General features: G+C 33.3%; 1 protein-coding gene across 1 annotated transcript; it reads right to left on the bottom strand.

Annotated features, from left to right (window-relative positions):
• Positions 1-1,848: 1,848 nt before the first annotated feature.
• Positions 1,849-12,235, bottom strand: LOC133179754 (ADP-ribosyl cyclase/cyclic ADP-ribose hydrolase-like). Its single transcript, XM_061314450.1, has 9 exons — positions 12,183-12,235; positions 11,660-11,831; positions 10,157-10,286; positions 8,944-9,031; positions 6,502-6,647; positions 6,157-6,230; positions 2,974-3,066; positions 2,615-2,704; positions 1,849-2,030 (listed from the first exon to the last, which is right to left on the bottom strand). Exons 2-9 carry the CDS (start codon positions 11,785-11,787, stop codon positions 1,877-1,879), a joined length of 903 nt encoding a protein of 300 aa, XP_061170434.1. The 5' UTR covers positions 11,788-11,831; positions 12,183-12,235; the 3' UTR covers positions 1,849-1,876.
• Positions 12,236-13,628: the final 1,393 nt, after the last annotated feature.

The following is a 13,628-nucleotide window of genomic DNA, read 5'->3' as shown; positions in this document are numbered from 1 at the left end:
GAATCAACTGAGAGATATAAACCCCTTATGCAGGTGATGAAGGTATATAGGAAATTGACGATTGAAAAGCTTGGTTGTTAGATTACCATTAACGTCTTTTCCTAATAATGAATCCAGATATGAAACAGATGTGTCAGTCTCTGTGGTATCTTTTATTTCAAGCTCACTGGGATATATCGTGTCGATATACGAATGGAAATAACCATTGTTAATTGACAATACCTCGTTGATATATCTAAATGTCGAGTTGAAGGCCACAGGAAGTGTTTTCTTCTTTTCACGTACACGAGTTTGAACAAATTCTGCTTCATATGAATACAAAAATAGGTCTGCTAATAACGGGGCGCAATTGGTACCCATGGGAATTCAAATAGATTGTTGGAAGACCTGAATAAAATTATGTATAAATTTTTAAAAAGGTCAATGGATTACTGCTTAAGTTGTAAGAGGAATTATAGGAAGAAGAAAGTGTGACAGACGAACGGAAGGACCATTATAACAACAAAACGAGTATACCCGAACTTTCTTTAGAAAGTGTGGGTATAATTAAGATTTAAACTTGCGAGAACTCCTGTGTGACATAATTATACCTGACCTTTACTGGATTTTAAATTCTTACAAAGATTCATAACTGGATCCAGTAAAATTTTCTACCCATATTCTTTCTTTACTCATCACAGGCATATTAACAGCAATGAAGGAAAAATAGCAGCAATAATGTGCTACATGTAAAACATTTTCTAGAAGTAGTGGATACTATAAAAATCCAATAATTCTTTTTAAAATAGAAAATTTAAAATCGCAATATTTAAACAAATTCAAAAGCTTGAAATCTCAAATTTTAAAATCAAAGCATAAAAAAATTATGACTATTCATTGATTTATTTACCTTTTCCTCACAATAATTTATACACTCATTCTTTAAAATAAATTAAAGATTGAATTTTTTGAAATCATAGACTCTGCTTCTTCAGGTAAAAATTTAAAATATTAATTGAACTCGGAAATTTTCTGTGATTCGTCATCTACATAATTACTTTGTAAAAAATCATTCTGATTCTACAAACAAGAACTCTAAAGTTGATATTAAAAAGATATTGTTCCTCATTTATGATAAATACGTAGTCTTTCCAGACCAGATCGTTCTGAAGTCTGTTTGAATTTCCATGGGTACAAATTGTGTCCCCTTTATTAGCTTTTGATTTTTTAATTCATATGATTTTTCCCCCAAGAAAAATCTACATGAAAAGAACAATCTGGTTTATACAATGACCTTGTTTGCAAATAGGACCTATAATGAGGTCGAATGTTGATGAGGTTTTTAATTATTCTCATACTGTTTTGTCCGTTGATTACTTCGTTAACTTCACCGGAACAAGGGCTTGTATCGAGTGTAAACGGTCGACAAGGGGTGCCTACTCGTCCATGCCACCTGATCCCAACTCTGATTATTCAGAGATCCATGTTCGCTCTGTTCTTAGTTTGTAATATTTAATTGGGTTTCTGAGCTTGGTTACTGCTCACTATTTTCACATTTCATGCCACAACTTAAAATGTTTGTTCCAATGAATTTTGAACAACATATCCCTGGAACAGCGATAGGAATTTCAAAACCTTATTATACATCTACAGAACCACACCAATTATATACAAAAATAAAGTTTTTGCTTGCCTCTGAAAATGTAAAAGAAGGAGCGATGACTCGGGATTGTGACATAGAAGAACATCTCAGAATTTTCTTACTAAATACATGTGCATAATTATATATATAGTTGATGGATGGATTTGGTTGACAATGAAAATGAATGACTTAAAAATTGACTAAAATCTACCACAATAATACCTAAATTAACTTCATCCGAATGACATATTTTATTTAATACAAAAGCGTACTAATGGTTACTGTAACCAATAACCAGCATATAATGAACACTTGTTGGTGGTACATGAGTGGGGCACCATTAGGATCACAATCTAGAGAGCAAAACGGCAAAACCGGATTCTCTGAACACAGCTGAAACTTCAGGGAGCTGAAAAAATTAAATGTAATTTACTGAACAATCAATAAACAGTCGGGGATTTAATATTATATATTTCCATTTCTTTTTGTTTTCTCTGTGGTAACTCTTTGAAAGTTAGGAGAGTTGATTTCTTGATCATTCTAACGGAATGCAAATTTTGCCAAGCGAAAGGTCAGTAGCTAAGAGGGCATAATATGCATGTAATTCTCGTGCGGCTGTCTTTGTGTCTGACTCTAAGGAGGCCTAATATGCATGTAATTCTCGTGCGGCTGTCTTTGTGTTTGACGTCAGTGGGCGGGGTCTATTAAAATTGACATGTGAGGCCTCGTGTAATTTAAATCTGTTAGTCTACATTTTTAAAATCTAAATTTACAATTTTATTTCAAAATGAAATGGAAATATAAGGAATCACTGTCTAATTAGTAGAGTATGCCAGGGACATCAACGATAGTTGGAAACGTGGGATAATTTATGCATAACGGGCTTTGCCCGTTATGCAAATTATCCCACGTTTCCAACTATCGTTGATGCCCTGGCATACTCTACTAACTAGACAGTGATTCCTTAAATATACATGTACTATGACGACTAACCTTGGATTAATTTTACAGGTTACATTTGTGACACCATTGTCAGATAATTTTCTTCTTAGAAATTCCACCGATTGCCCCGAACAAGTTTCTCTATAAAATCAAATTCGTTAATGATGGGTATGCATTTAAAAAAAATGTATATTTTACCTTATTCATAAAGGTTGATGAATAACATCTAATACATCAGAAAACATTTGATATTTGTATAAAGTCGAAATAACTGTTGAAGAACACTTGACCAAAACAAGACTCGATAATTAGGATAATAAACTCATATACTGTTTTAAAATGTAAAACAATCAGCTTGCGTTTATGAAAGAAATACTCCTCATTGGTGCCGAAATCATCGAAATAATCACCTCGGAGGCAAGGCAGAATTATGGGCTAAGAGAATTCGAGCAGCAGTCACCCTTGGGTCCTTAAGATTGGGCAACTCAAATCGAATAAAATACCTACAACATAAAACACCATCGATATATCTCCTGAATGAAGAACCTGTCGTAAGATGCATTGTATTTACGAAATGATTTTAAGTTCCTACATAAAGTAACAGTCCTAGAAAAGTACCAATTCCACATCGTTGCTGAATCATGATCGGCAATTTACAATCTATTTACGGATAGGCATTTCAGAATTAATTTAGGACTTAACTGACAATTTTTTTTCTCATAACTTACATTTTGTTTCAAAAATGTATTTTTCAAGTTAAAGTTTTCCTTTGATATTTTTTGCTAAAAATCTGGATATGTTGCTAAATTTTGACGTATTGAATTAGACAATTACAGCTCATTTTGGCAATGTTGCTTATTTACAAAACATTGCCCAAATATGAATAAACTTAAACAATATAAACGCAGCAACAAGTTCGCAACAACTACCATCTAACACACAGGCGCTTGAGGACAGGACAACACGCCCTTCTCCGATATAGAACTCGGGACTTTTCGACTTAAAAAAAACTTTCAATAACATATTTGTGATCTTGTCCTTAACACCAATTCGAAAAACTACCTGAAATAAACATTTTGTAAAAAATCCTTCCCTATATATACACCGTTGTAGAGAGGGAAAAGAATTTTTACAAAATGTTTGTTTTAGGTTATTTTCGAATTGTTGGTATATAAGATCCCAGATATATTACTAAAGATAATTTCGTCAAAAAATTAGAAAAGACCCGGGTTCTATATAGAGGTGGTGGTGGGGGGTCTTTTCTATCCTCAAGCACCTGTCATCGAACAAGTATCTGTAAATTTATCAAAATACCATGTATCTACAGCTCTCTATGAACACTTTATAATGACCTACAACTAAAAAAAGTCATCTACAGTTTTTTTTTTTAAATGAACCCAAATACAATTTTTGAAAATTTAGGCATCTACATGTACAAATTAAAACGACAATTTCTATAAAATAGAGCATCTGCAACTCAACACATACCTCCAAAAAGTAATACCGGTATATCTACAATTCAAAATGCAACAGGCAGTTTTGTCGAAATAAAGTATCTTCAACTTAACTCCAGTTTCACAGAAAAATATATACTAGTACACCGCAGAACATTACAGACAGTTTTGTAAAAATATAGTTTCTCCCATTATCAACTGTGTTTCACCACTTCGGCGCAGTTGTTTTTTTTCCCGTGTTCATAACATGTTATGATTCTGACTGGCTGCTTAACTCCGCAGGTTTCAAAGTGAACCTAACATGCACAAGCTTATCTTTTACAAAGATAGGTAAATAAGTGCTGTAGAGGCAGTGGTTTATTTTGCTGAATCGATTAATTATTAATAGGAAGACAGTGCTGCACGGGGGTGGGGATGGGGGTGGATGGGGGTGGTTAAAGGTTTTCAATTCAGATAAGTAAAACTCGAGTGGGCTTCACGTCGGCAATAGAATTACTGTGGTTAAAGCAATATTTCATTCAGTGTAAATTCAATATTGATGTTTCGTAGCAATCGCATCTTCTTGAGCATTTCCGGCAAGCTTGGAAATACTTTACATCATCGGATGTTAATTTTTTAGGTCATCTTAGTCACTCAGATGTGACCTGTTGCTATCTATTTGTCCGTCGTCGTGCGTCATGTGTTAACATTTGAACATTTTTAGCTTCTTCTCTGGAACAGCTGAACCAATTTCAGTCAATTTCTCGCATATGGCATCTATGGGCAAAGGGAACAAAAATTTTGAATTTCATCCCCCCCGCCCCCCCCCCCCCCCATTGGACCTGAAGTGTGGGGCAACCATCAAAATTAATGCAATCTTTGAAAATCTTCTTTACTCCTAGACATCAAGTAGTTAAACCGTTTGTATGATTGTAAAAAGCATTGAGCCCTCTACCAAAATTGTGAAGTTTATGGTCCCTGGTTTAGGGTTCTGATGTTAGTGCGGGGATCTATCGATCATAATATTGTCATGTTGTAAATTTTGAATTTACCGGGTGGCAGTTGTCATGTTGTAAATTTTGTATTTACTGCCACCCGGTAAATTCAAAATTTACAACATGACAATATTGAAAATGCATGCATTCTTTAAAAAGCTTGTTTTCTCCCCCTGTATATTTAATATACAAACTACTATGATGAGCAAGGGTGCCTCATCCAAAATTGTGAAATTCATAGCCCCTGGGTAAGGGGTTCTGGTGTTAGGGTAAGTTCTGTTGATCACATAGTGAAAATGCATGATAAACTAAATGCACGGTTATAATGGTTATGATGAGCAAGGGTGCCTCTTCCAAAATTGTGAAATTCATGGCCCTGGATTTTAGAAACCACTTGTGTCTACAGTCTTGACAAAATAGGTCTTAGTTATTGGTGCTTTTTTTGTACAGGTTAGACAACAACACACGCCACTCTGTATAATGTGTACTTTTAGATGATAATACGAAACTGACATGGCGTCTTTTCCTAGAATGCCCTACTGTGAATTCGAGCTGGTATGCGTATTAGTAAAACGGAATAACGTACTTGTTGCTAGCGCTCGAAAGCGCTTACAGCAAGTCCATGTTTGTATAATGGGAGAAACAGGTCCCATTACCAGTGCTCGGAAAGCCTTGTGTCTCTTGAAAAAAAAAAATAAGGAACGAGAGATTGAGAAAAACCGGTTACTAAACAAGTACTAATAATGGAACATATATTTCTACAACTCAGAACATCACAGACAGTTACCAAAACATATAGTTCTACGGCACAAAACGTCACAAACAGTTTCCAGAAAATAAAGTATTTACTACTCAAAATCGTCATCTACAGCTTCCAAAAAGTAACCATTGATTAAATAATTTTTCATATCGGCATTGTTAAAAATCTACAACCAAAAGGCGTCACATACAGGTATTGAAATAGGCTTTTTATATCTCAAAACACCACTTAAAATACCCACCGATTTGTTTAAAATATCGGCATTGTATACTTAGGTGAAAACTCACAAAATTCATATTACGGTTGGTCCAGGAAAGGCTTCGCAATACTGCAGTAAACATTAAAAAGGATGATGCAGACCAAGATTAAATTTCAGTATGAGAAAAGAATTGTGATAAAACTCACGACTCGTTCGTAAAAAGGGGGTCTGAGGTAGCATCCAGCATAATTTCCACCTCCCCTTGGGCTGATTTTGAGTACTGAAACAAAGAACAGGTACCCGTATCTAGATTTCACATCATTTATATAAACTATCCTTTATTTGATCTATCATATTAAATTAGAAAGCATCTAAATTATTCTCTTTTCATTTATACATATTATTTATGAAAGAATTTTTTTCTCACTACATGTATTTTCTTTGTGAATCATTTTTATCAAGATATCTATAATCATTAAAAAAGAAAATAAGAAAACAGCTATTAATCTACATGTAAATGAAGATATTATAAAATGCATTATGTATTATACATATTCTGAGGCAGTTGCCCAGAAAGCAGCTTCTGTGGGCCAGGGACATGTCGGTGTCTGTTCGTATCCAGGACATTTACTGCGGTCCTGTTCTACTCCATCAGAGGAACTGTTACTTCCGCAAAACTTTGTGTCACCAAGGAAACCTAATTAGAGAATTTCAATCAATTATATTTCCTGTTAGTAGTTAAATACATGTATCTCTGTCACGTGCTTGAAGTGGGTACAATAAATAATAACTAAAGCTTTTAAACAGTGTTTGTAAATTTTCATTGTGATCTTACTTTATGATTTTAATGGTTAACTGAATTCGTATTGCACTATGAAGTTGATGAGCGTTACAAAATGTGGTCACTATTATCCATTCATCAGGATTAATTTAATCTACTACATAACAGATAGGAATTTATTATGCAAACAAGCGGAGTTTAACAGCCACTACTTCCTATAAGTTGAAATAGTACATAATCAGACATCGTAAAGGATAACACTATTGTAGATACATTAAGGATGTTTTCTGCTGACTACTCTCAGGTATCAGCCAAATTTACGGGATTTCTCTGTTTTTATCCATCAAAATAAGAATAATATATTTTGCCCATTAACCCTTGTTATATATTCACATTTTGTATCTTTGTGGTTTTCATAGTCTTCTCAAAAACTATGAAGAAAGAAAAAAAACACCCCCCCCCCAGTAAAATCCATTTCCAAAACGTGAAAAACACCTATTTCGTGGTGGTTATGGGGCGTCAACGTTTTCTAGGGGGGTCCAAAATAATTTTTTATTTGCTTCAGTATATACTTTTAATAACTCTGCAAATTCCCCCGACCTATCCCAACCCCCTCTAGATCCGCGCATGAATGTTTAATTCCAGATCATGAATTTTTCAGAGAGAGAAATCATTCATTGTCTATGAAATATCCCAAGAAGTCTAGTTTCCCACAATACTAGGGCCTTATATCTCAAAAATATGCTCACTAATTCATATTTTTTCTCTTTAGTATTTTCTTTCAAATTATGAATACATAAAAAAGTACTAAAATTGAAAACTTTAATTCAAGTTATCTTAGTAGAATACATCCTTAAACGGCACAATAAAAAGGTTGAGATAAAAAACAGTAAACAATCTCACAATCCTATAAACAATACGAATTGTGATCAAATGCCAAGGAGTAAACATCCCTTGTCGACCGCTCATACCCTCCGTGAGCCTTCTATATCTATCAGGTAAACGGTTTATCAGGTAAACAGAATCAATTTCAGAACAAAAACAATAGTATAACAATTGGTATGAAACATATCACTACCCAACCTCGTTTAAAGTCACATATCGTAAATTCTATGGTCTTATAATGATCTTGTTAGCAAATATAACCTATCTGTATCATTGGGTCGTATCACGACTGAATTGTTTCATATCAATTTTTTTGTTAGGCATTTGTTTTTATACTAAATTTGATTGCGGAATGTTCCGTCTACCTGATCAATATATACAGCTCTCGGCGGTTTTGACCGGTCAACAGGGGATGTTTATTTCTCCTAGGCACCTGATCCCACCCTTGGGTTTCCGGAGGTCCGTATTTTATGCCCTGTTCACAGATTAGTATTGTTTGTAGATTTTTTTTTGAGATCTGTTCGTTATCTTCATTTTTCTCATTGTAAGGATTTTTATGAAGTTTAGAATCCAGTATAAGTAGGGTAGATTGAACTCACTTGGTTGATTGAAATGTTAAAAGTATTAAAGACTGAAATGTGATTTTGAAGGATTTCCTTATTAGAAAACACTGTGAGTGTAGCTAGATTTCCAGACGTAGAATTAAAACCAAGTTCTATTAAAATACAGTTACAATGATAAACCTTACAAACAAAGACGATATTGTAACAAGCCTTGTGTGCTGGAACCATAATATATCGTTAGTATAGTCTTTCTAATTCTTTTGTCATCTCCGACATAGTGAAAACGGCAGGATAGATGGTTTGGATATTGTCTTATAACTTTTTAATGCGATTTTTCATGTATTTCTAAAACATTTGATTTTGACAAAGTGTTCAGATCTTCAAATTTTTACTTAGTCCAACGTCTGGCATAATCTTCGACAGACTTTATAATAAAAATGAAGTTCTGTCGTCAAATGAAAGATCGGGCTCCCTGTATTTAGGACCTTTTAAAATGATTGCTTTTAAGTCGTCATTTTCAACTATTTTTACATCATCGGTAATGACGTGTACAGCGGGACTTTAGCTGAAAGAAGAAGAACAAGAACACTTGAGAGGATTTCGTTTTAGATGCTCAACATCAAGGCAATGTAAGATTTGTTAATAATTGAAAAAATTGGAAGCAACAGTTTGAAAATATCTGTAGGATATGCAGGGTGTTGATTTCAATTTGAAATATGGTGGAATGGAATATTAAATGTTTGCCAGACAGAATCTATGTATACCTGTGAGTGTGTCGGAGATGGAGAACGCTCGTTTCCCTCTGTTGGTGTACCTCATCACTGTTTCGTATACATGTTCCCAGAAAACGAACTATAAAAAACTCTGCATGTCAAATGTAGTGATTTCAAATTATAGGTGCATAGTTTTCCTTACCAAACTGGCAAATGACGGGTTATTAAATTTTCTTTTGGATTTGTTTCGTTGATGAATAATGAATTTCTATGAATGTAGTTTATATGCCCCCGTATCGAAGATTCGGGGGGGGTGTATATAGTTTTTGCCCTGTCCGTCCGTCTGTCTGTCTGTTTATCTGTTTGTTTGTCTGTTTGTCCACAAAAACTTTAACCTTGCCCATAACTTTTGGAGCTATGGCTTTCATATTTCACATGTGTATTCCTTGTGACAAGACCTTGGGTACTACCATATTTGACCTTCTGACCTTGACCTTGGAGTTTGACCCAGTTTTGCAAAATTTTACCAAACTTTAACCTTGGTCATAACTTTTAAACAATTGGTGCTATGGCTTTCATATTTCACATGTGTAATCCTTATGTCAATGCCTTCCTTCGGATACCAACAACTTTGACCCTTTGACCTTGGAGTTTGACCTACTTTTGGAAAACTTTGACCTTGGCCATAACTTTTGAACGGTTGGAGCTAGGGCTTTCATATTTCACATATATAATCCTTGTGACAAGACCTTTCTTTGAACACCAACAACTCTGGCCCTTTGACCTTGGAGTTTGACCTATTTTTGGAAAACTTTAATCTTGGTCATAACTTTTGAATGATTGGTGCTTCGGCTTTCATATTTCACCTGTGTAAATCTTAGGAGTAGGCCTTTCCTTGGGGATCATTAATTTTGACCATTTGACCTTGACCTTGATATTTGACATACCTTTGGAAAAAAACTTTTAACCTTTTCCATATCTATTCAATGGTTGCTGCTAGAGCTTTCATATTTCACAGGTTTATTCCTCCAGACAAGACCTTACTTTGGGTACCAACATATTTGATTTGCATTTGAGAAAGTTTAACCTTTGCTATAAGTTGCCATACGGGGGCATCAGTGTTTCACAAACACATCTTGTTTCTTTGAATTATTGAAATAAATTTGTAGAATAATGTTTTATAACACAAGGCTGTCTAGAGAACTGAATTTCTTCTAAACACAATATGCAGAAAACTATAAGTAAGTAAGTAAGTAGGTCTTACCTTGTTACTTGGCACGTGGTGTTGACTCTCATTACAGAACCCAGCAAACCTCTGCCTGTCCACGTGACAGGGAGACTGGAAGGCAATGGCATCACGAAAGCTTTCCCACAGTAAAGAACAATTCTTTTTACTGTGAGTAAAAGAAAATATATAATTTATAACCTTATTAAATAATTTAATTGCTTTTCATCAATGAAAAGTGATATGGTATACATATGATTTAACAATATCTGGATATTTCTTTTGCAGAAAATATGTAATGCTATGTCTTTTGATGAATCGTGGATTTATGTAGCTCTTTGGCTTTAACGAAGGGTAGCATGGCGTCTGGTGTTTCCAGAGGTCCGTGTTTTTGCCCTGTTCATGATTCCTTTTATTACTGTTCGTTACCTTCACCTTTTACATTGTCAGTAAGTACTTTGAGGATTGTTAGTATCGAGATGACGGGAAATACTTCTCCTCGGGTCAAAAGTATTAATCATATTGCATTTTTCAAGTTTTTTTTGTTTATCTAGCTCTTTGCGTGAACCATTTGATACTTTAGAATAGTCTGCACTGAACTATAAAAACCATTGACTGTCTTACAATTAAGGTCTCAAAAGTTAAGCATTAAAGGAATTTGGAAATGTTTGAATTCTTCTATAAAAAAAGTGCAAATATCCACAAATCACAGGTAAGTATACACTCAGTGATGAGATTCTGTCAATTTAAAATTATTCAATTAATTTTGAACGAAGGAGGATAAATATTTTTACATTTATGACTTTATACTATTACAGAGGTTATGGTCACTTCCTTCTTAGACTATTCCAAACAAGAAGCAGAATATCTTCTAACATTATTTGCACTACTGTGATATGTAATAAATCAATATAATAGGAATAATAATAAATGATTATACAAAATTCTTCAATAAAACAACACAAAGAAGGGGTCAACTTAAAGGTCATTTTGTGTAATTTAACTTTCCTGACGCAATGCATAGTCAAAAAGTTAAGTTTATCTTTAAACATATCTCCAAAACTAAACTTAAACTTGTAGAGAATCACAAACAATGATGTACAGCTCTGACCTCAATAACGTAAAACTAACGAACGAATTCCCTGGTTGCCAAGATATTGAACTAATACTTGTTATATTTTTATCTAAAATCAGTATTTACAAATATTCAACACATCAGAAAAAAAAGAAACATTGATGACATTTAAGTTTTTACATTTTTTGAATAATAACATAAAAATTGATAATCATTTATAAAGTATGTATTCCTTTATTGGAAATCAGAAATATATTTTCCGGCAAGTGATTAAAAGAATTAAAAGAAAAATCTGCTTTTAATAGTACATAGCGCATGAATTAAATCATGCTATGGAATAATGGAAGTTTCGTCTAATTGTCTATCCTAATATACACAATGTATTTTATAAGCGATTGCAAAAATTATGACCCATAAATTAAATATAGTTTAAAAATGGCTGTTATATAACGAAAAAAAAACCTTACTTGTCAGTAAAGGGCAATGGATTAAGGGTGGTTTGATAGTAGAGACATTTTCCCACGAATTCCTGTCCCACGGGGGAGAGAGCAAAAACCATGGGTAGGAGGGCAGCTGTGATAGCAGAGTAAAGCATAGCCTAGCCTGGTGACCTCAGTAGCTTTCCACTGTCAGGCTTATCTAAAGAAAGTGTGCATACAGAAACCAAGAAGTCCTCTATGTAAATAAATCATATCCTTGTCATTGGATACTATTGTATTCAGACAAAAATCGAAAAATTTTCAATTTTTTTTGTCTGTATGTATATATTATTTGTACTCTTTTCAAATTTTACCTTGTCAGAATCATTATATTTGATATTCTTTAATGATAAAAATCGAGTGATATTCTGAGTAAAATCTAAAAATGATAATTGTGTTGTATGACAATTACAAAAAAAATGTATTGGGAGAAGACTATCCAAGATTTAAAACTTGTGTGTAATTCCTTGAGTACATTGTAAATAAAAAAAAAAATCAAAACAAACTTTACCCGTATTTCAAGTTTTAAAAATCCATATCTTTCTCTTCAGTGAAGGTAAGTCTATAAATTAAAAGGAGGAAAAATGAAAAGACATTTACATGTAGAACATCTAATGCTCTGCTTTATAAAGATATTTATTTTCTCGTGATAGATACCGGGAGTCTAAAAGCCAATTAAGAATGCTTTCTTGTTTAATATATCAAAAACATCAAGTCAATCTTTTCCTGATAAAGAAAATTTTAACTACTGCATTATAGATGTAGCACTGAATTAAAGAATGCATTGAAATATTGCATGTATATGTTTCAAACATTCAGCAGTTTTGTAGTGTAACTTAATCAGAAAACACTTTAAACTTTTAAATAACATGCCTGTTAGGGATTACAAAGATGTTTCAAATTAAACACAGACTTGAAGATAATATCTTACAAATTCAAGTTCCTTTAAAATAAGAACCTTAGTAACAATGGTATAAAAAAATGGAAAACTATCTAAGACATACCTCTCATGAACTGCAGTAGTGACATTGAATTTAGATCCGTTTTGATAACACATACTATTAGGTATAATCAAGTCCAGTAGAAGGACGAAGATAAATAATTGTTCATATTTACATATCCATGGAAAACTCAGCAAGAGGATCAGAAACGGCATGCATGACTTGGCTAATTCAATTACAATAATCCTCTTCTGAGTATACCAGGGGGAAATTTCTTGATCTAAAACATAAAGACTGGATAATGATCACACATTATGATAAACATTGTGTTGAGCAATTCCATTTATTTTTTTACAATTTATATAAGGAAAATGGTTCTCGGAATTTACGTATGAGAAATGATACAAAAAAAAATTAACATAAAGAAATGTTTAATCGAACGAAAGATGGCAAGGAGAGAAGAATTAAAACAAACGGAAAAAAAGGCAAGCGAGGAAAGGAAAACATAGAATAAATTATGATAATAATTTTTTATTAACAAATTTGTGTGTATTTAGAGGTGCAAATGAAAAGATGGGTGGAGAGAACACATAACAAAAACCTTTGTAAGAAAAAAGGACCAACCTTGTCTAATATCTTTGACACTATATAATTTGTATTATACAACTGTATATCACTTATTATTCGCATAAACTTTATTTTTGGGCAATTACAAGAGAAGGTCTGTCGCGAAAGTCTCAATCTCGCGCATAATTCCATTTACACAGATTATATAAAACAAAAACCAGAATTCTTAAAAAAAGTTGTCTCGCTTATAAATACCAAATACCTTTATCGCGAAAAAAAAAGATGTCGCGAAAAACTGGTGATCTACAACATATAAAATTCTTGACCAAGTAAAGAAAATTTTACTGAATGGTCGATGAATGGTCATTTTAGTGATATATGTGTACTGCTTGTATATATCATGTAATTACTCTTATTGTATATTAAATATATAGGCCCCACAAGGATGC

The sequence above is a fragment of the Saccostrea echinata genome, unplaced genomic scaffold, assembly GCF_033153115.1.
Source record: "Saccostrea echinata isolate AGI-Se365-2 ecotype Australia unplaced genomic scaffold, CSIRO_AGI_Sech_v1 ptg000001l, whole genome shotgun sequence".
Lineage (NCBI taxonomy): Eukaryota > Metazoa > Mollusca > Bivalvia > Ostreida > Ostreidae > Saccostrea > Saccostrea echinata.
Note: the sequence above shows the minus strand (reverse complement) of the source record. Positions and strands in the feature narration are given on the sequence as shown.

Excerpts from the sequence above, each read along its gene's own strand:
- LOC133179754 (XM_061314450.1), bottom strand. The coding sequence starts at position 11,787 with ATGCTTTACTCTGCTATCACAGCTGCCCTCCTACCCATGGTTTTTGCT. Across the intron at positions 10,287-11,659 it reads CCATTGCCCTTTACTGACAA|TAAAAAGAATTGTTCTTTAC; the intron begins GTAAGGTTTTTT and ends TTTTACTCACAG. Across the intron at positions 9,032-10,156 it reads ACCACGTGCCAAGTAACAAG|TTCGTTTTCTGGGAACATGT; the intron begins GTAAGACCTACT and ends AGTTTTTTATAG.